Source organism: Odontomachus brunneus, unplaced genomic scaffold, assembly GCF_010583005.1.
Source record: "Odontomachus brunneus isolate Ranch 3 - 2012 unplaced genomic scaffold, Obru_v1 Obru_scaffold_066, whole genome shotgun sequence".
Classification (NCBI taxonomy): domain Eukaryota; kingdom Metazoa; phylum Arthropoda; class Insecta; order Hymenoptera; family Formicidae; genus Odontomachus; species Odontomachus brunneus.
The window spans coordinates 802,078-823,276 of record NW_022639516.1 but is presented as its reverse complement, the minus strand read 5'-3'; the positions used below and the strand labels follow the sequence as shown (position 1 = coordinate 823,276).

Below are 21,199 nucleotides of genomic sequence, written 5' to 3'. Positions count from 1 at the left end.
CAAGAAAGATTCATTGCTCCCTTGCATAAGGAGCCTAACGAGCTTACCGAAGCTTAAGCTTTTTCTACGTGGCCGCGTATCGAGCTGGCACTTGAGCACCGTAAACAAACGGCGCTGCAGACGTATCCGTTATGATAATTTACGAGTAGCGGAGTATAATGGGAATTGCGTCAACACGACTCTTACGCGGTGCAATGTTTTGCGAATTGTTGGTAACCTCGGGAGAAAAACCCTTTAACGGTAAACATTTCTGCAATTAAATTTACTCTCGCTCTTACTGGAAGTTTTCATCGTGAGTGTGAGTTTACTAAGAAAGCTTGTTTGAATTCTACGTTGAACGACCCGCGTGCGTGTGAAATAAAAATGATTACACAACAATGTATCTTAAATTTTTGTCGGGCTGCACGTAAATTTCCGTCTCATTCTCATCGATTTGATCACACCCGCGTTACGTTCCGTAAACATCTGTATGACGTTGACAATTTATTCGTCAACACTGTCGATGTAAGAATCCGTTCGTGTCAATAGTCGGTTAGAGTAATTTTATTTGAATTCGGCACAATTTTATTGTTATTGTCGATTGAAGCGACATGCGTGTGAGGTATAATGCCAGAATTCACGAAATCAACTAAAGTTAGTACTCGGAGCGTGACGGGTTAAAGTTGTCGAAATATATTTAGACCTGTTGGTCAATAAATAAAAGCGTCGAGAACATTGAAAGCAAGCTAGATGAAAAAAATAATTAAAGACGTCCGACGAGTATCTTTGTGACCCATATAATCTCCTGTGGATTCGATAGAGACACCTTATTTGAGAACAAGTCGCGAATAGTAGCGGTCGATCGATTTTTAATATAAATAGATGTGTAATGCATACGCTCGTTCACATGCACACGCTCTCTCTCTCTCGCACACACGCACATACGCACAGACACTCTCGAAACCGCCTAATTTTTTTGCTCCCTTTGCCTCACGCCAACCCTTCTCGTCTCCCGCCGTCTTTCTTGTTTTTTCTCACTCGATGTCCTCCGCGTCGATCCGCGCCCTTCTTCTCTCCCTCTCCACTCTTTTACTCTTTCCATCATACCACTCTCTCAACGCCCACTTTCTTTCTCGAGCTCTCCTCTCTCTCCTTCTCTCTCTACCTCTCGCCTTATTCCCCTCTCACGGTTCTTCTCCTCATCACTGTTTTCAGTTCCTTCCGTCTGCCCTGCGCGCACACACCCCCAGCGACTCACCCCTATTCGTCTTTTTCCTTTTTTTCAATTTCTTTCTTACTGTCGCCTACCGTTTTTTTTCACCTTTGTTCCACTCACTCTACAGTCGAGAGGTGAAATTTATTTACTGAGACGAAAATTACGATACGGTGTTTTCGCCGTTCCCGAGGCCCACCATTCTAACAGTACCGGACGATATAAATTGAAAATACGCGGCTACTGAAATTGCATCGTCGCGTCACGTTATAGCGCGATTTTCTGTTGCACGGTCTTTTAACATATTCTTTCCCTTTTTTCGCGAAGCTTACAAGTTTAAGTTGTGATTACGGTGAGGTACAGGACGGAGTTACTTTGGAAAATGGTCGTATGCCGATTTTGCGGAAATTCAATGCGTAAGCTTGTCTTCGGTTTAAAGAGACATTATTCGCCAGGATAGAATCCCAGCGAGATTTTCGGTAAATATTTGCCCAACGTACCATTACCCCGTATTATCCCGTGGATTAGGGTAACATAGCGTTATAATATAAACTTAATTATCCAAGATCGCCGAGCGGTATACTCGGATATAGGTGCATCATCAAATTAAAAGGAGTTGTCTCTCAAATAATTTTATCCAAGCGAACTCAGAGGGGTGGGAGTGGAGAAACAAAAATACACAATCGAAGTCGTGGACTCACCTCGTCGTAGATGAAATTGTCGATCTCCTCCAGCGGCCTGCCGTAGAGCTCGGTCGGGAAGGGTTCGAATTTGTTTGGCAGTACTGCACCATCCTCCACCGACATCTTTCTTTTCGGTTGAAAGCCATAGTCGCGCACTAACTGCACAGTCTTGTTCTCCAACCTGTCGAGACTTTCCTTCGTGAACGGCTTGACCGTTTGTTTGCCGCCCTTGCTACCGGGTGTCCGCGAGCCGGGCGACTTGCCGTCGATCTTGGCCGCGTTGGCGTCCAGAATGTCGCCCGACGTCGCTTGGGGAGTCACCACAACGTCGGCCTGGATCTCCGCGCTTCCGGAATCGCCGGTGCCGGAGTCGGCGGAAGTCCCGGCAGTTCCAGCCAACGGCGGTCGCAGTCTCGTGCTGTCCTGCACCTTCGAGCCGCTCTTCTTCGTCGGTGGTGACTCGCTTTTCTTGGACTCGGGAGAGGTCGGCTTCTCCGTTACCGTTGTTTGCGATGGACTCGATGGAACATCCTTTGTCTTGCTGGTGTCGGCGCGTGAACTCGCTTGTTTCGAGCTTCCAGAGTCCTTGTCCGGCACCGGCATCGGCGAGCACGGACGTTCGTACGGCGAGTCCCTGTCGATCTGGTAGGACCTTGTCGCGCTTCTGGGGGAAATTCTACGCAAGTCCTCGGTATACTCGGGTGGACTCAGGCCCGTGTACGGTGGTGGCGATCGTCTCATCGGTCCCGGCGTTCCCTGCTCCCTGGCGGTTCCAATCGGGGGAGTCACGCGAGGTGAAGGTCCCTCTGGAGGGCGTCTAGGACCTTCCGCGAAACGACGTGGTCCTGGAGTCGGCATTCTGGATTCCTCGCCAATGAGTCGCACGTCGATGGAACTTCCTCGGGGCGATGCGGTAGCGCCTGGCCGGGCGAGTGGCTCTCTCCAGGCAGCAGGAAACTCGGAGGATCCTCGGACGAATCTCTCCGGTGAGCCCTGGCCTGGACGATCTTCCAGTCGCCTCGACCAACCTCTTTCCAAGGGAAGCGAGCCATGATGATCCCTTCGCGCCAAGTCCTCCGATAGTTCGCTGGCTTCTCGGTATCTAGTTCCGACGCCGGATCTCCTGGGTGGCTGAGGTGTTCTAGAGGTCACTCCTCTGAGATAATCCTGACCGTCCCTGCTGCTACCCGGCAGATTGAGGCTTCTCTGACTACCGCCGTCTCTGGGTCGGTCGTTCGGATTGCCCGTGGGCCCGTAGATGCCCTCCTTGGCCAATTCATCCAGCTCCTCTCTACTGAGGTTCTTCACATAGAGCCCGGCAACTCGAGGCCGGTTCGTGAAACCATTGTCCTCCGAACCGCTGCTCGGAGGACTGGGAGGACTTTTATACCCCTCGCTCCCACCCCGCCGAGATGTCATTGGGACCTTTGCTCGATCATCCCTTTCGATCCTGGACTTGTCGGCCTCATGCTATCGCTAAACTGCCTTGGGGCTCAATTGCTCGGTCGGTCGATACACGCTACGCTGTTATTGGTCGACCAGCCAGCGGGATCCTCGAGTGCGGAGCGTAAAAGAATTACAGAGGGATATCGGGATGCCGGTCTCGCGCTTTCTCACGATTTCTACCTTTTTCGATATTTTTTCGTCGATTTATGCGACGCCTCGGTCCCACCGCGTCTGTATCCGGGTTACCTCGGATGTGCCACTTCGGATCGGTTTTTCCCCGTCAGCGAGGACCCACGTGAAGCATCTTTCTCTCTGTTAATTACACCTCACATTATACACTTGTATCACATTTGAACGAAATGGCTGTCACTGTCTGCGGGATCTTGATTTGAAAACTGAGGATTTCTTCCATAAGGAGATATTGTATCTCGTTTCAATTACTTCGTACTCTGAGCCTTGTGTGAGCTAGGGCTGGAAGTTCACGGAGTTCACGTAGAAAAGACATCAGCCTCTCGCGCGCGGGCGTATCTGCACGTCAGTGATGCGCCACGCTGCGAAATTGCGACGGCTTGTTTTTCCGGTAGCCTCAGATCGATTTACTAGGAATGTATTACGGGCAAGTAGGGTGAAATACCCGGTGGACTCATGACGTTTTACTGTTGACGGTCAATACGCGAAACGCCGCGCAGACGAGAGTGTTCACGTGTGTGTTACGGATAGCGGGGGGGTGTGGTGGGGGTGGAGACTTTTCGGCTGTTCGCGCGACTCGCACCTGGAAGTTTCTACTGACCTCGCTTATCGGAAACCGCGCCGTTCTGTCTGACAGATTACGATGGTGTTACGGCGGTATTGCGACTCGCGGAGGTAAGGCGTGTAAAGCGCGTGTAAGCCGATTTGACGTGCCTTCCAAGTCGACGACGAACTTCTTGAAATTTCAGGAAGTTCGATCGCTACCACCTTGAGTTATTCCGTTGCGACTTTTGCTCGAGGCGAGCTTAGCTTAGCTCGCTATATTGTTGAGAGCGGGCTACACATCGCGCTGTATACTCCTCGTGTCGTGTTGCGACTTTAAGAGGTCAAGGAGTCCGTGCCTGCACATAGCTCATTCCGAATGTCGGCGACTACGAGTGTCATGGTACTACCTGCTATAAGCATCGACCGACCACGCTAGCAGCGCTGGAATCTCGGCTCCTTTCGCCGACACTTAGTCTCTGGGTAAATTTCATTATAAATATATGCGTGCGAGGACGAGTGAAAGTTGACCACGTGATTGCCTGCGACTCGCTATCATCGATCATTAAACACGTCACTGAAGCGTACAAGCTGTCGTGTAAATCGCTGATGACACGTACTGCAGCGTGTCGCGCGGATATGAGAGCATCCCGAGGAAACGCGCGCGCGAGTCGACCGCGGTCGATGTCTGATCGATGAATCCAGACGTCTGTTTCCTTCCCTCGATCGTGCACCCTCGTGTGCTTCACCGTTCTTCGACAATGAAGCTTGAGCGCACGTTGGATACGCGTCGTCACAGAATATCGTCGTTCACCCCGTCGCTCCGGTCGATCACCCTGACCCTCTCAACGTTTACAGCTCGCGTTCCAGCGGGATCACGTGAACTACGTGCAGAGGAGCCCGAACGGTGGCTGTCGGTGCGATGTGACTTGGACGCGATTAGCCAGTTCGTCAAGATACATACACCGGCGGGGAGAAGGCGCGTCCGCCCACACATTCGCACTCTCGCAAACAGCGTGGTCACCTCGTATCAGTGAGTCACTAGCATCACGAGCACCCACCAGCACGAGGCGTCGGGATCACCAGCGGCGAGACTCCGGCGGTCGACTCCGTCAACACTCACTCATCATCTGTCACCGTGTTATTCGCCGAGGGCACGTAGCGACGCGCGAATGGTACGAGCGGTTCAACGACAACGAGGAGAAAAGACGAAAGCGAGAAAGGGAGAGACAGTCCGCCGCGAGGGAAGATGTCTTGTGCGAGAGTGCGAGAAAGAAGAGGAAAGGCTCTAGAGAGAGGGAGAGAGAGAATGAGTGAGTGAGCGAGAGAGCGAGAGAGAGAGAGAGAGAGAGAAAGACAGATAGAGAAAGAGAGAGAGCGTGGATAGTGACAGACAGACAGACTAGACAGAAAGAAAGAGATAGAGGGAAAGAAAGAAAGAGAGAGAGAGAGAGAGAAAGACAGAGAGCCGTGGTGCACCCTCGTCGTATAGTCCGGTAAATTCTGCTCGAGCGGGGGTGCAAAATCACGGGCGTCTCTTCCGAGAGCTGTGGCGGCACTGTCGGCACCGAACCCCATCGGCATCGCGTGCGCGCGCGCGCGTATCGAACGAACCGAGCCGAGAACGCCGGCCACGGAATCTTCGTCGGCATAGCGACGTGTACGTACACGTACACCGGGGTCTCGACACGTACACACGCGCAGCCCTACGGCGAGAACGCGACAAGGGGGTGGGTGGAGAGGGTGGCCCGATGCCGTTGGTGTTCTGATGTTGATGGTGGTAGTAGCGCTGCAAGTGGTGATGGTGTTGGTGGTAGTGGTGGTGATGGAGGTGGTGGTACTGGTGGCGGTGGTGGTGGTGATGGTCGCGGAGGATACCGCGTACCTGCACGAACACCCACCGCCGCTACCGTTGCTGACGCTAACCCCCACCCGAGGCCCACGACGAGCGCAACCAACCCCCTGCAGGTGGTGGAGGCAGCATAGAAACGAGCAGGATACGGCAAGCAGCCAGACCGGCCGGGCGAATTGCATCCCCGTTCCGCAGGACACGCGCTGTAATTAATCCGCCAATCGACACCAGATTCCGCCGGATGAGAGCGGGTTAACGCGCGCGGACGCCGGCTCTTCCGCGGCGGCACGTAATTCTCGTCCTTACGGGATTATCGTTCCCATGTTACGAGGCTCGGGCGATCGCTTCGCGCCCGTTACGCGATATCCTCCGTCGTGGTAACGGGGCTTCCGCTCGACGAGATGCGGAATTGCTCAGCTCGGGCTCGAGGGTTTCGATCGGCTGGCCGACAAGTTTTCCCCCGGCGGATATTTTAGCGGGGCTTTTATTATGCGCCCCGACATCGAGCGAAGATATATCCGTGGTGTTACATCCTGTCGTTTTCGTCGTGATCGGTTTTTTTTCCCTTTGATGATACGCGAGCTCTCCTCGGTAATGGAGATGGAAGCCTCGATCAATTTAGGGAATGTAGATGAAGCAGTGGATGTGAAGCTCGATGAGTCGGGGAAAGGGGTGACTTCTCTCCGCGGGAATTTCAGCAAACGCGATTACGAGCTTCAACATCGAACAGAGAACGGCCAATCGCGCCTGTCCTGACTTATAGGTGGCGAAATCTAATTTTTTCAATTAATATGTGTCTGACGAGCATTGCTTCGACGGAGATTTAATTCGAGACTTAAATATCATTAAAAATGCGATAGTCACGATAATGAGCTTACACTGAAATTTGTTCAAGAGCACCTTCCTCTATCGAGCTCTACTTACGACTCAGCAGTCGGTGTTGTAATATGCAATTTGTTAGGATTAATCTCACCAAGGACGAAAAATATGAGCGACGCGCCGTTTTTTCGTTGGTTTCCTTCCGATCTCCCGGGAATTACAATCTCCTCTTCTCTATATTACACGACTTTCCACTCTGAATTGAAACGTCAACGGTCGGTCGGCTCGCGACATGACACGTGATATCCGAGAAATATAAATTTGACGGTGAGGGTAACGTTAGATTTGACGAGTAACATTACGGCCCATACGGGCCGTTAAACGCGCCGTTAAATTAATGCATGAGACGTTATTTAACACCGACTTTCATCTGTTCTCTTAAGCTGGACGTGATTTTCCCGGCTAACCGGACCGTTATCCAATGATATAGTTGAGCGGGGGAAATCCACGCCGCATGTGTGATTACTGATGGTCGGTGGCGTCACCCCGTTTAACACCATCTCCGCCTCGGATAAGCCGCGATTTAGGGGCCGCGTTTAAATCTGAGAGGTGGCGCGTGTAATGACGATTAATCACCGAGATAGGTGAGAAACATATGATCGTCTTCATCGTAGACGAGTCGCGCGGCCGATAATGCTTTCACGCGCGAGTGTGCACATCGCGAATATGTATGTGTACGGCTCTCGCGAATTCCAAAACTTATCCGGCATTACGTTACCCTCAAAAAGTATCCGGACGTACATTCCCACGAGTCTAAGGCGGAAGGTACTTTCGCGGCATTGGCGATCTCGCAATAAGCTCTTCTATCCCGAGCTTAAATTCTCAAGTGAGCTAATTGATACTGTCGGAAACGAGATAATAAACGCGTTTTGCAAATACGTATTTTACCGTTACGTTATCAACAAATATCATACGAATGTCGAATAGCTCATTGCATCATTAAATTGTAATGTTACTATAACTAGACGAATTATTAAGAAGCATTGTGTTGCTTTTCTCATTTTTCGGGAATATTGCACGTGTATATTGCTGTTGTATTTGAATGATAAATACAAAATAGAAATTCTATCGCGCAGCAATTTGCAGACATTAGTATCTGTGCGACCAAATGGAATTGTAGCGTTGTTATAATAGCAAGGTAATTAGTTTGTTTTTAGTCAAATCAATTTGCAATTTCTGTGAATATTTTGATTCGCGGCCAGAAAAGTTTGCTACATCGGCAAATTTTTCTTTTCCTATAAAGTAAATTATTTACATATACACATACACATATAAACTTTTATTACATTTATGTTGGTTATCATCTTTACGAAATGTCGTTGTAAGGAAATTTCGACTTCTTCTTAATGCCAGAGGATCGTTTATAACGGTTATGCCGGAGCGCACATCTTAATGCATAAAATTGCTGCAAAACTCTGCAGTTGCGATGCTTCGCAATATTTCGTGTAAGATAAGCTACCGATCTCAGATAAGCCGCGCTGTAACGTATCGCCTCTGCGACGAATGTGTAACTAGTGTTGTTTGAGATATTCCACTCGTACGAAATGTAGTTGTACAACGTATGTCCACGGATAGAGCGAAATACATATTTTGTCCTCGATATAACATTCAAAGGAATTCAGGACGAAACATATTTATGAGCGCGGAATTTTGTAACAAAGAAAAGATATTCAAATTAATCGTGATGTTTACAAAATATTTTATCTGATTTAAAATTCAAGCTATGAAGCATTCTGAGTGTGCTGTGTATAGATATTGTATAAAGTATTTTTATAAATTTTTTGTGTGTAATGCAATACGATTCTTCGCGAACAAAAAAGTACTGTAAAATCTGTTCAAGTTTTTCTCTCACATAAAATTAAAACAATACATATATATTATTACGGTCATGCTATCTTAAAAAAAGTCTGTTGACTAGTTGTTCTCTTTTGTGCCGTATGTAAAAAATATACCATGATATATGTGAGTCGTTGCTTACTTCCACAGTTATCACGAATGATAGTTGTTGCTGAAGAATTGAATTTTGATAATTTGAGTATCAAAGGGGAATTAAATACCATGAAATAATATATGAAATTAAAATTACGACACACACACACACACACACACACATATACACACACACACACACACACACATACACATATATATATATAGAAAGTATTAGATTAATGAGTAAATAAATCAACAGACTTCTCGTGAGCGTATATTCACCGGTTGAAAGTCACGCGACCTTGGTGGTGCCGAGCGAACGCAAACAATTATAACAATCTATGACGCGATATTAAACAGAGCGAGAACGTCGCACGTGATCTTGACTATTTCGAATCGATCAAAATGTGCGTATTATATTACTTCGTACGCAAAATTATCATGCTTTGGTTGTCCCGAGTAATGATATATTTTTTTTAAATTTTATTAAAAGACGTTTTTTTCGTTTTACAAAAATTTTAATTTTTAATTCCAACCTTGAACTCTAACTTCAATAGAACTACTATTGTAAATCTTTGTTTTTGACTCACCAAAATATCGGGAACTTATAATCAGAGCCACGTTCAGCAGTTCTGAAACAAAAAATATAGCATCGTTGATTAGATATGAGAATTAATAGCTTAGTGAAAAAAAGTATGTATGAATATGAGCTTCGGGAGGGCTCGAAGTTATTGCTCAAAATAACCAAAATAATTACGCGTATGAAATATCACATATTCCGACTTTGTAGGTTAACGATTTTTATTTGGACAATTGAACTATATGTTTCAGTTTTCAACCACAAAAAGATTTACAAAAAACTCCTTTCCTTAGTAAACCTACCTTCGTGCCGATTCTATTCGGCCCGAATTGGATTCTCCGGTGCGTCATCCGCATCCACCTAGGAAATGCCCCTCCCGGGAACCGCATTCACCGTGTTACCACAATCTCCGCTAGATCTGAAAAACAAAAAGTAAGTAAAAAACCTGAAATAAAAAGTCAGTTTTCTATGTATAGATAAGTTTTTTGTTTATAGAAGTCAACGTATTAAGTTACTGATTGAAAACAATGCATTTTATTTTAAATCGATGAAAACAAAAGGTGGTCGTCCCCCTCTCAAAATTCGGAAATGAAAAGATATGAATGAAAAATATGAAAGAAAGAGAAATATATTTGTCTAGCGGACACGCTAATATCCGAGCAAAACGCAAATACTCAAAGTATCTTTTGTGCGAATCGGGACATTCATCAGAAAAGCATAAATGTATACATATATTTGACAAAGCTGCACGTGTTCATAGACATATCATGACTCGATTTCAAAGCACTTTTATAGCAACAATAGGAAACTCGTTATTAAGGGAATAAAAAGAGACGACACGCCGGATATTACTTCTCAAATCTATTTTTTACATATCAAACCATTGTTAAAAACATATGATCACAACTTTTCTTTCATCCACGTTCCGTGTTTCCTTAGCGCCATAAGTCTTTAGAGAGAGACGGCGGAAAGGAACGATGAAACTCCGCACTGTTGGGCGTCATCAGTGCGACTTATGAAGGATAAGTTGTTCAAACCTGCGGAAACCCAGCCCTACTTAGGATTTATAGAGTCGCGAAGTTCTCGCTCCTCTTCAAGTGCTGATGCTTGCTCATTTATTTACGCTGTCGAGAGGAATTTCATTGTTTTCGGTAGAGGAACGCGTTATTAATCTCGCGCGGCGCAAAAATTCTATCTCGCTGCCGTAATACATAGAATACACAAGCGAGCGTTACATTTTGTCTATTATGTAAGAAATAACGTTCAGTAATTTTTTTCCCCCAAGGGGAAATTTACTTTGCGTCGGTCGAAGAGCCCGCGCATGAATTTTACTCGCGCGATGCTTCAGCGCGTTGTATAATTCGAGAAGATTGTAATTTGCATCACGTTACAATCATAATAATGACAAAGAAGAAATAGAGACACAGGAGGCAGGATTTGCGTCAAGTGGGGCGACATAATCGCATTGAAGCCAATATCGAGCACAAAGCGTACGTACACCGTGTGCGAAAAGTGGTGTCACAGACGGAATGTCGCTATTGTAAGCACGTCCGAAGAATACACGCAGGAAATGACGCTATCTCCTTTAGCCTCGTCATACCGACTTGATCCCTAACTTAAATCAAACAATAATCTGCCCATTGAAGCACAACGCAATAGTACTACGACTAAATTGTCTTATCGGTGTCTTGTTATTATATATGTCTCTCATATTATCAAGACTCTTTCTGTTTTTCTTTGCATTTTTTCTTTATTCATGTAATTCCTCACAACGAGGAAGTGAAAGAAAATTAATTATCCGGAATTAATTCTATAATACGTATTCTAAAATACGTAATTAATGTATTCTAGAACATGAAAATAATTCTTTCCCATATTTTACATTGAATATTTATAGCGCTAAGTAATGTCAGTAGTTGGCAACAAAAGATATTAAGAGGAGTAAATGAATTTTGGAGACAAACGTTAGTTTCGAAGATTTTCTTAAATTCCAAAGAGATATATATTTGTCAATTTCTTTTCATTATTTCTATTTCGTTTTTTCATTATTTCCTTTCGTCGATTTAGTATTAGATATTTGTAAAAGTAAAAGTTCTAACCTGTCATTTAGCCTCTTTGGAAGTTATAAAGTCGTTTAACTGGCTGTGGCGCTTTCGGAAAATAACAGGTTCGTTCGACTCGCCATTGAATCCAACTGCGATTGCTATTTGAAATGGTGGAGCTTCGTAGCAGAAACTTTGGAATTAAAATGGAGTTATTTAGCCAAGACTTGAACTTTGTTTTATCGACTTGATTCCTAACTCGAATGAAACAATAATCTCCTCACTGAAACACAATATAGTAACACATTACGATAAAATTGTCTGACAATTGTCTTGTTACTATCTGGTTCTCCTTATATTACCAAGATTCTTTGTGCTTCTCTTTCCATCCTTTTCTTTATTTATATGATTCGTTATAAGGGGAAAGTATGTGTTAAAAAAATTAGTTACACGAAATTAATATATATTCTAGAGTATGAATATAATTTTTTGTCATATTTTATATTGAACACTTACAGAGCTAAATAATGTTAGTATGTTGGGAGTAAAAAATATTAAAAAGACAAAATAAATTTTGGAGGCAAATGTTAGTGTTTTGAAGATTCCATTCAATTCCAAAGAGATGCACATTTGTCTGTTACTTTCTATTATTTCCTCATATTGTTTATCGTTTTAGTATTAGATACTTACGAAAGGAAAAAATCTAACCTGTCATTGAGCTTCTGTGAAAGTAATAAGATCGTTTCATTCGCCGTTATATCGCGCTGTCAAGAAATAACAAGTTCATTCGATCTACCATTGAATCTGACTGCGGTTGCTGTTGGAAATGGTGGCGCCTTATAGCGGAGACTTTGGAATTAAAACGGAGCTATTTAGCCAAGACTCGAACTTTGTTTTACCGACCTGTGATTCCTAACTCAAATAAAGCAATAATCTTCTCATTGAAATACAATATAATAGTACATTACAATCATATTGTTTGATTAAAGTCTTGTTATTATTTGATTTTCCTTACATTATCGAAATTTCTTTATGTTTCTTTTTGCATTCTTTTCTTTATTCATATAATTTGTCACGAGGAGAAAATAAGTATTAATAAAATTAATTATCCGAAATTAATATATTATAGAATGTATGTGTAATTCTTTGATATATTTTACATTGAGTGTCTACAACGCTACGTAATGTTTGTTTGTTGGGAGTAAATGAATTTTGGAGTCAAACAGTAGTTTCAAAAATTCCACTCAATTTCAAAGAGACGCACATTTGTCTATTTCTCTTTATTATCTCTATCTGCTCTTATTGCTTATCGATCTAGTATTAGACACTTGTGAAAGGAAAAGTTATAACCTGTCATTTATCCTCTGTGAAAGTAATAAGAACGTTTCATTCGCCATTGTATCATGCTGCCAGGGAATAAAAAATTCGTTTGATCCGTTATTGAATCCGACTACAGTTGCTATTGGAAATGGCTTCGAGATTTTGGAATTAAAACAAACTATTTAGTCAAAACTTAAACCTTGTTTTACCGACATCCATTTCAGAGAGAAGCCTGAGAGCGGCCACAGGCCTGATTTCAGCGGCCAGAGCTAGGCACATTTTAAATACGCCATCTAACAAAAATACGCCTAACTACGTCCGTTAGGCGCACTTTCGCAGTAGTATTTCAATATAGTGATAGTAAGTTAGAAAAGGACAGATGTCCAATCGTTCTGATCTTGTCACACCACTGATGAGCGGACAACGGGACGTAGGCATAAAGCGAGCTAGCGCCGGTTAGATCAAAGTTAGATCGCAAAGTTAGATCATCTCTCATGAGTCTCGTCTTACACGCGCTGCGTTCTACGTAATTTTGGAAGAAAGAAAAATTTGGAAAATGGATCATATAAAACAATAAATAAATATACAAAATTTATATATACAAGTTACATATTTGATCTAACATAAGAGCAGAAAAGATATATATATATATTTTTTTTTTATTTACTTTGAATAATAATAAATATGTATTCCATATAAGCTCTGAAATAAGCACACTTGACTTCATTTTCGAAAATACACATTTTCAAGCGTGAATGTTACTTTAAGAAATTTAAAAAAACTATCTCTCTAATGTAACGTTTCGATGCAGCGTAGTAGCAATACAGCTCTATAATATTTTTGTGGATAACAGCTCCACAATACTTTTGCGAAGACAACTCCACAATATTTCTGCGAAGTTCGCTCGCGACTCTTCCGCAAATACGATCCGGTGAAGTTCGTAAACCTATCAAATTAATAATCGCGAACACGAGCGTGAATGAAAAATCAAAAACTATGAAAATTATAACGATAGAGATAAAGATTCTATTCAAAATTTACGCGAAAAAAATGTTACCGCGTAAGATGTCTGTCTTCGTTCGATGGAACTTGTTGCGCGCCGCGTAAGTAAACAAATAACTGCTCGTACGTTTGACTTGTATACATCGCGTTTTTTGCGAGAGACCAACGCTCGCTAGCATTGTCTCTTTTATGTCCCGTATTAGGACACAAACTATGATTCTAAGTGAAAAATTGAAAATTTTCCGACAATCGTGAAATTAATTTTGCGAGCAGTTTATATTATCACGTTAGTTCGCTTCGCGCAGATGCCGCACGATATCGAATTTTATTTAACGAAACACGAACTCTATGAAATGCAATCGCGATTCAAGTTTACGCGAAAGAGAAAATTGAAATAATTAATGACCGCCGTTACGACAATTTCTTTACCTCGTCTTTGTTCAGTTATTATCGTAAGGTGATCAGACGTTCCGAATTTTTTGCGACAGTTCCAATTTTTCACCCTCTGTCCCGAATTTTTTCGAGTGCTATTCGGGACACTGATTTGTCATCATTTTCAGTGATTGTCAAGTAATTTTCGAATCTTTTTACGCCCTTTCCCCTGCCCCACGTTTCACACATTTATGAAGTATCCCGAATTCAGGGCTGGGAAATCTGGTTACCTTATATACTGAGAAACAAGAAGGTTACTTACAAATGATGTCTTCACGATACGCCCCGGCGATCGCACATTGCTATTCTCGATATCCCGATACTTGTTTCCGCGCAAGACTTATTTTCGACGGGTTAAAGAGGCGTAAAATGCGGAGCGATGTCGATCGATGTTACCTACAGCGGTTACTCGATGCAGAAAGATCGAGAATTAAGATGGCCGCGCGAGTATTGAATCGCGCTGAAAATATACGCTAATATATGAACGGCGCCGCGACCGAAAAGAACGCGTTCTATAAGATACTTCTTCCTCCGTATTTCTTTTCCTATCAAGCTGACGCAACCGCACGAATATTCCGTATTTCTCTCTCTTTCTCTCTGATTGTCATCGTATTTCTAATTCCCGTTCAATAAATCCGATGATCGCTTGATTCTATTGCTACTTGAGCAAGTCGATGTTATTAGCAAATTTAAGGAACGTCGGCGCGACACGTCGCAACAAGCACGGACCGCATATACCGCAAAGAGAAACGAGAAGATTACTTACAAATGACGTCTTCACGATACGCCCCGGCGATTGCACATCGCTATTCTCGACATCCCCGAGACTTATTAACGCGCGAGACGCACTTTCGACGGATAAAAGACGCGAGAAACACGGAGCAATGTGGATCGATGTGTGCCCATGGCTGTTGTTTGGCGCGAAAAGATCGAGCATTTCGCGCGATTCATTACCAACGCCTAGATTGAATAGCCACGATGGCAACTTTATAGTGCGAAACGAACGCGATTGATTAAGGCGTCCGCCGTATAGGTAGCGTCGTTGTAGACGCGCGACCTCGTTCGCATTACTGGCGCGTTCACATTCATGCACTTTTGGCACTTTCGGCGCGCTAATGAACTTTTGGTCTACGTGATTGTCAGCGCGCGCGTCTGCGATCTTTTCATGCCGAGCAACTGCCATGAACACAACGCTCCGTATTCCATACGTCTTTCGCTTGTATCCTGTGAGTCTCCTGCGGAAATTAGTATTAGAGCCGGAAACAGCGACATACAATCGTCAGGACATATCGTAAGTACATTATTACGGAATAATCTCCTCCCTTCTCGACATATACAGTTAAGATGACCAGCGTCGCAATTTTTCACCCTTTGTCCCAAATTTTTTCGAGTGCTATTCGGGACACCGATTTGTCATCAGTCATTTTTAATGACTGTCAAATAATTTTCGGACCTTTTAACCCCCTTCCCCGCTTCCCTATTCCTTATTCCTTTTATTGTGTTCAGCTCCTTACTATCATTGTACGGAAGTACAACGGGCACAAACCAGGAGCCCTGTATTATTGAAAAATATCGTATACGATATTTCGATAAAAAGCTATAATATACGTAATATGAACTATAGCTTTTCATAGAAATATCGTATGCGATATTTTTCGATAATAAGGCCCCAGTACTGGAATTCTGTAATTTGTTATTGGAGTTAACGACAATTTCGTTATCGTTGTGCAGCTTTTGTATACCGTAGAAAAACTGCGAAACGAGAACGAAACTGTCGTTAACTCCAATAACGAGTTACAGAATTCTAGCATAGGTGCATTTTATCGTTACCACCGCGAAAATGCGCCTAACGAACGTAGTAAAGGCGCACTTTGTTAGATGGCGTCTCGAAAATGCGCCTAGTTCTGGCCATTGAAATCAGGCTAGTGGCCGCTCTCATGCTTGTTTCTGCCCATATTCAGCTAAGATTCAAACCTGTTAACGTTATCTCCTCGTAACGCCGCTAAGCGGTGCTAGATGTTTGTCAGTCGCAGTTTAAATAGAGTATGACAGGTTTGCTTGTAAAAAGGTTTGCTCAGCTTCTCTGTATTTTTGCATAAACGAGAAAATTTAACGTGTCTATCAAATCGGTCATTATTTCAAAGTGCAACTCTAATATTTTTCTGCGAACAGTTATTGCAATTCTATTGACAAAAGGTTAAGGTAATAGAGTAAGATTTGGTAATAGGGTAAAAGAAAATATTAATTTCTTAAACAGCAATATAAATATGTAACAAAAGATTGATTGACTACAGTGTTGTTTCTTATTGCTCAATATATATATACGGAAAAATATTATAAAAAACTAAAACCTAATGGATTATTCTTCTTTCCGTTTAGAAGATATATTCAAATAATTTATATGTTTTGCAATTTGGACATTAAGTCCTTTTTTCAACACATTTCTAGTTTCTACTAAATATAACACAGATTTCGTAAAGGATATGAGGTTATCCTCTGCATATCGTTCATGTATAAATTAGCACAGCTAATAATATATAAACAATTTATATAAATTAAAAAGCTGTCTTTCTCTTTTCTGTCTTTCTTTTCTGTTTCTCTGATCTGTCTCTCGACTTTTGTGATTTTTCTGCGATAAATTAGATACTTCTTGTAAAAAAAGAAGAAAAATTGCATTTCTTCTCTTCTAGGCGCACCTTCTAGACTTTCAGGAGACTTGGATGTATCGTAAGCATCGCTTCCGATTTCGGCGCTGCAAAAGCGCGGCAAGGTGAACGCTTTTGGCAGCATGTTCCGGCCTTCAGACCGGCTCGACCGGGTACTCTGTGCTCGTTTTACTCCTTCGTTCGAGCTTCTTTTGTATCTCCTGCAAAGTTTTTCCTTTCGTCTCCGGCACCAAGAGGAATGCGAAGACGGTGGACGTGGCGGTGAAGCATGCGAATGTCCAAAAGGTCGCAGCGGGGCCCAACTTGTCCTCCATGGACGGGAACAGCTTGGTAACGGCGAACACCAGGCTCCAGTGCACCACGATAGACATGCTGCTGGCGACGCCCTTGGTCTGCGGCGGAAATATCTCGCTTATCACTGTGAACGGCACGGAACCATAGCCGATCGAAAAGAAGACGTTGAAGGTGGAGAGACAGGTGAGCGGCAGCCATCCAATGGCATTCACGTCGCCTTCGTTTTTGAGCTTAAAGTAATAGCCCAGGACGATCAAATCAATAGTCATCGCCATGCTGGATATAATCAGAAGCGGTTTGCGACCGAACCTGAAGAGAGAGGACAACAAAATTCATTAGAAATCCAAAGGTTGCGTTAATTCTGAAGCTGTCACACTGTCGGCAGCGGTTTTTCATATCTTCGGTTCACAGCAATACATTACTCTTGCGTTCTCACCTGTCGATAACGGTGGCGACAACTATTGTTATCACGACCTCGACGATTCCGACGATAATGCTCGCCACGTAGGGATCGACTGTACTGTTGGCCACCTGGAAGATAGTGACCGTGTAGAAGAGGATCGCGTCCACGCCACACAGTTGCTGGAAGCTCATGAGCCCTATGCAGACGATAATGGCTCTACGCCCGGCTTGGGTGCCGATGAGGTCTTTGAAGCCGCCTTGCGCCTTCGCCACCTTATCTATGTCGTCCTGGAGAACAGTTATCTCGTCCTGAATGTCGTACTTCGATCCCCGCAGAGTGAATAGGACTTTGGTGACTTGAGCCTTGCGACCACGTTGCACCAGCCATATCGGCGACTCCGGCATGAAGGGCGCGCCAAGGATGAGAGGGAACAGTAGGGCGCAGCAAATAGTGTTGAAGGCCACGTAGGAACAGTACGCGCCTGCTGTGTAGGACAAGACGATCCCCAAGGAGAGGAGAATCGGAAAGAAAGCTGTCAGGGCGCCTCGGATCGACGCCTGTGCGATCTCGCCGATGTAGATCGGCACCAGGACGCACGCCGCTCCGGCGCCGATCCCGCCGACGAATCTAGCGATGTATATGCTGACGACGTTCCGACTGAAGATCAAAAGCAGCCAGCTTGTCGCGAACGGCACGATCGTCAAGAGGATGGACCACTTCCGACCGATACGATCGGCGATCTTGCCGGCAGGCACGGCACCCACGATAGCGCCCAGTGCAAGCAAGGACGTTATCCAGGAAATTTGATCCTCAGACAGTGGGGGAAGGAAGGACGCCTCTGACATAAGATATGGTAGTATCGGCGACGTCCAAGTGAGTGTTATGCCACTCTGAATACCGATTATTCCAGCTGCAATCAAACGCGCATTATCGGAGAAACGATTGGTCTTTTAACTCAGAAAGAGAAAAGAATTACTTCTATGTGAATTGACTTTGCTGATTCATATTATTGAAACGCCAAGATATCGTGTTAAATGAACGAGATCGTTTCGCCTCGACGGCTAAGATTTGAGGAAACTAAATTCAAAGCGCTTGAAGTCACTTGGCGACTAATTGTACCAATTGTTTGATTAAAGAGTTTGAAGATTAAAAAATTATATAATATGATCTATACATAATTAATCTCTTTTTCTTTTACAACGTATGCGATCAAATGATTGATATAATATTTTAAATATTTCGTGTACTGTAGAAGGAAGACGTATGATCATGATTCGAATTTAGTTCGACGTTAGTCGCGCGAAATTGCGAGTTCGAAACAATAAAAATGATAAACCACACGGAATAAGCTGAATTAAATTTCGGATTAATACTTGTTATATCGCGGTTTTTATCATTTATCATTATTGCCACATTATACGTGCGCGTCATCATTAAGCAAATAGTATGATATCCTATCCAGGGTATAATACAAGTCTGGCCGTAAATACACGTTATCTACGATCACGTTGACGCGTATCTGCTTCATGTGTGTGAAAGTTTAATGTAGAGTAACGCACTGCCCTGGTAGACAAAGCAAAAAATATTTCTCACATTTCGTCATGGAAACATATAGCCATTATTTTAGTCGCGAAGGTACCCAACTACTGACGCGAGAATCCAAGCGACTTTAATCCGTTGTTTATTACTCATGTTGACTTGAATCAAGACGGAGATAATGTCTTTCTCTGTGCATTTAACTGCAGTATTTGATTAAGGCAAGTAGTTTGTCCGTTTTTTTTGATAAAAATATTAAAATTTGACACACCTCTGACCAAAATTTGATACTCCGAGAAAAACATGACGATGATCTAGATGACATCCTAAATGAAAACAATACGAATATTGTATGAAATTATAAATTCCTGAAAGTATTGTAATGCATATAGTTTAATAAATCATTTTGTAATTATTGCAACTAAAGTTTTGGTTACAATAGCTACAAAATAATTTATCATGTACATTAATTTTAGATACGATACTCATTGTCATCACTATGTCTTTTTCATTGAGCGCACTTGACGCTTTCGGTTTCTCTCTCAGACTCTCACATATACTCACCGCACAAACTGGCCAAAAATTGAAAGCGCTTCCTTCCTACGTTCAATGAGTGTTCGGTACTTTCCAGCGTCTGCGGCACATAAACTTGCTTTTCACTACCCGGCAAGGCGATTAAAGATTTCGATTTCGTCTCGGCGTCTGATTTATCAGCGCGCACCATCGTGGTCGTGCCCATTGTCTAACTGGCAAAGGAAACAATTTGAGAGACGGAACGAAGAAGTAGACAGTTGGTGCAGAAAAATTGCGAGTTCGCGTCTACGATAAAAAAGACGTGGGTGTTGCTACACTGGTGGAAAAAGAAAGAAACTCGTGCTCTCCGTGCCGGGCATTCTTCAACCCGCTCGACACGCGTTATCGCGGTGATTTATATCTTCAATACATTTATGCATACGTCATCTTCGTCATCAGAGGAGCACGCTCGATACCATTCGTGTGTTGAACAGCATCGCTTATGGCGATTAGCGATGTCGCGAGGGGCTCCTTTTGTTTGTCGCACCAAAATATTCCGCTTAAGTTAGTATTACGATTCAAGGTTGTCGTGATGAAGATCCAGAAATGAGGATCTGGCTGATGAATCATCGAAGAGAGATTTTCACGAATTTTTTGTCAGTTTTGTGAAATAGAGCTTTGTGTCAGGCCAGAAGAATCGTTCGGCTTATGCTATTAGATCTTGCTGAGATGACTTGTCGTCAACGCCTTCAAGTGCTATGAACTAGCTGCGTCTGGCGAAAGCCCCCACCATAAGCCATAGACCCACGCGTTTGAGAAAAACACGCAGAAACGTCTTAATTTAGCGGAAATATATGATTAGATTAGCTACTGGTCGTGCGATCTTTACTCAATGTAAGGCACACGTAACGTAACTGTGTGAAATGTATGTATAAAGAGCCTGTTGTTCTGCAAACGTGGCGATTTCGAAGTACTCACACGAAATACTGAATTGAAGTTAAATATAAGATTAAGACGCTGGTAGAATCACAAGTGCGACAATCGACTTTTGTAATACATAAAGAGCTTTGTTCAAAAGAGAAAGCCGAGCGCACGAATCTCGAGCATGCTCGTTTCTTGTTCAATGCACTTGCGAGTGACCTCATGAGTAAAAGATTTTTAATTGTGTCAGGAATACATACTTATCGCGGACACATCATAATGTTGACGTTATCGTTATAACGAAGCACCAAGTGCAAATAATATATTAATTTATCATCGCACACTAATAATTATCTTATTAATATATTTTCACTAAAATAACTTTTTAACGTACTCATTAGCTTTGTATGCCACAGCACGTACGTTGACTTTCCCGCTACATTTTTTTTATCATCACGTGCATACACTGCCATTATGCAAGATTGATTGCAAAAGCGCTTGACGTAGAAGAAAATTCACGAGGCAGGCGTAAATATGCAGGCAACAGAAATGAGCGGCTGCATGTGCCGCTTCATGTAATAACAAATGTGTCAACGTCTATATATGTATCCATCGATGGGCGTTGTCGGCGACGAGATGTCACGTCACTATCTCATTACATTATAGACGGTCCATATTTGTCGCCATTGATGTGCCGCATGTGTATGCAAATGAGCGTTAAGACATCGAGTATTTTAAATACGTTTTGTTCATTAAGTTTGCTGTAAATATTTA

At 43.3% G+C, this 21,199-nt stretch overlaps 2 protein-coding genes and 1 long non-coding RNA gene across 8 annotated transcripts in view; 1 reads left to right on the top strand and 2 right to left on the bottom strand.

Moving 5' to 3' along the window:
• LOC116846665 (sodium channel protein 60E) overlaps positions 1–14,884 on the bottom strand; it is a 110,187-nt gene extending 95,303 nt beyond the window's left edge. For 3 of the 5 annotated variants that reach the window (XR_004378550.1, XM_032820796.1, XM_032820797.1), the window contains exon 1: positions 1,894–5,627. Coding sequence is in view for 2 of the 5 variants with exons in the window: in XM_032820796.1 (XP_032676687.1) it covers positions 1,894–3,294 (1,401 nt within the window). In the remaining 3 variants the exon portion in view is untranslated. Of the gene's footprint in view, positions 1–1,893; positions 5,628–9,306; positions 9,349–9,598; positions 9,715–14,858 lie in introns of those variants that run through there. The other 2 variants (XM_032820798.1, XR_004378549.1) reach the window with 2 other exon arrangements.
• A 388-nt stretch (positions 14,885–15,272) lies between these two features.
• On the top strand, positions 15,273–18,628 carry LOC116846669. Its single transcript, XR_004378551.1, has 2 exons — positions 15,273–15,383; positions 16,783–18,628. It is a non-coding gene; the product is annotated as an uncharacterized LOC116846669 (long non-coding RNA).
• LOC116846667 (facilitated trehalose transporter Tret1-like) lies at positions 16,317–20,258 on the bottom strand. 2 transcript variants are annotated; one of them, XM_032820804.1, is made up of 4 exons: positions 19,556–19,707; positions 19,263–19,317; positions 17,489–18,365; positions 16,317–17,361 (listed from the first exon to the last, which is right to left on the bottom strand). In XM_032820804.1, exons 2-4 carry the CDS (start codon positions 19,294–19,296, stop codon positions 16,893–16,895), a joined length of 1,380 nt encoding a protein of 459 aa, XP_032676695.1. In that variant the 5' UTR covers positions 19,297–19,317; positions 19,556–19,707; the 3' UTR covers positions 16,317–16,892. The 2 variants fall into 2 exon arrangements, with proteins under 2 accessions (XP_032676695.1, XP_032676694.1); XM_032820803.1 differs by lacking the exon at positions 19,263–19,317 and having other exon boundaries at positions 19,556–20,258.
• Between the last annotated feature and the right edge of the window lie 941 nt (positions 20,259–21,199).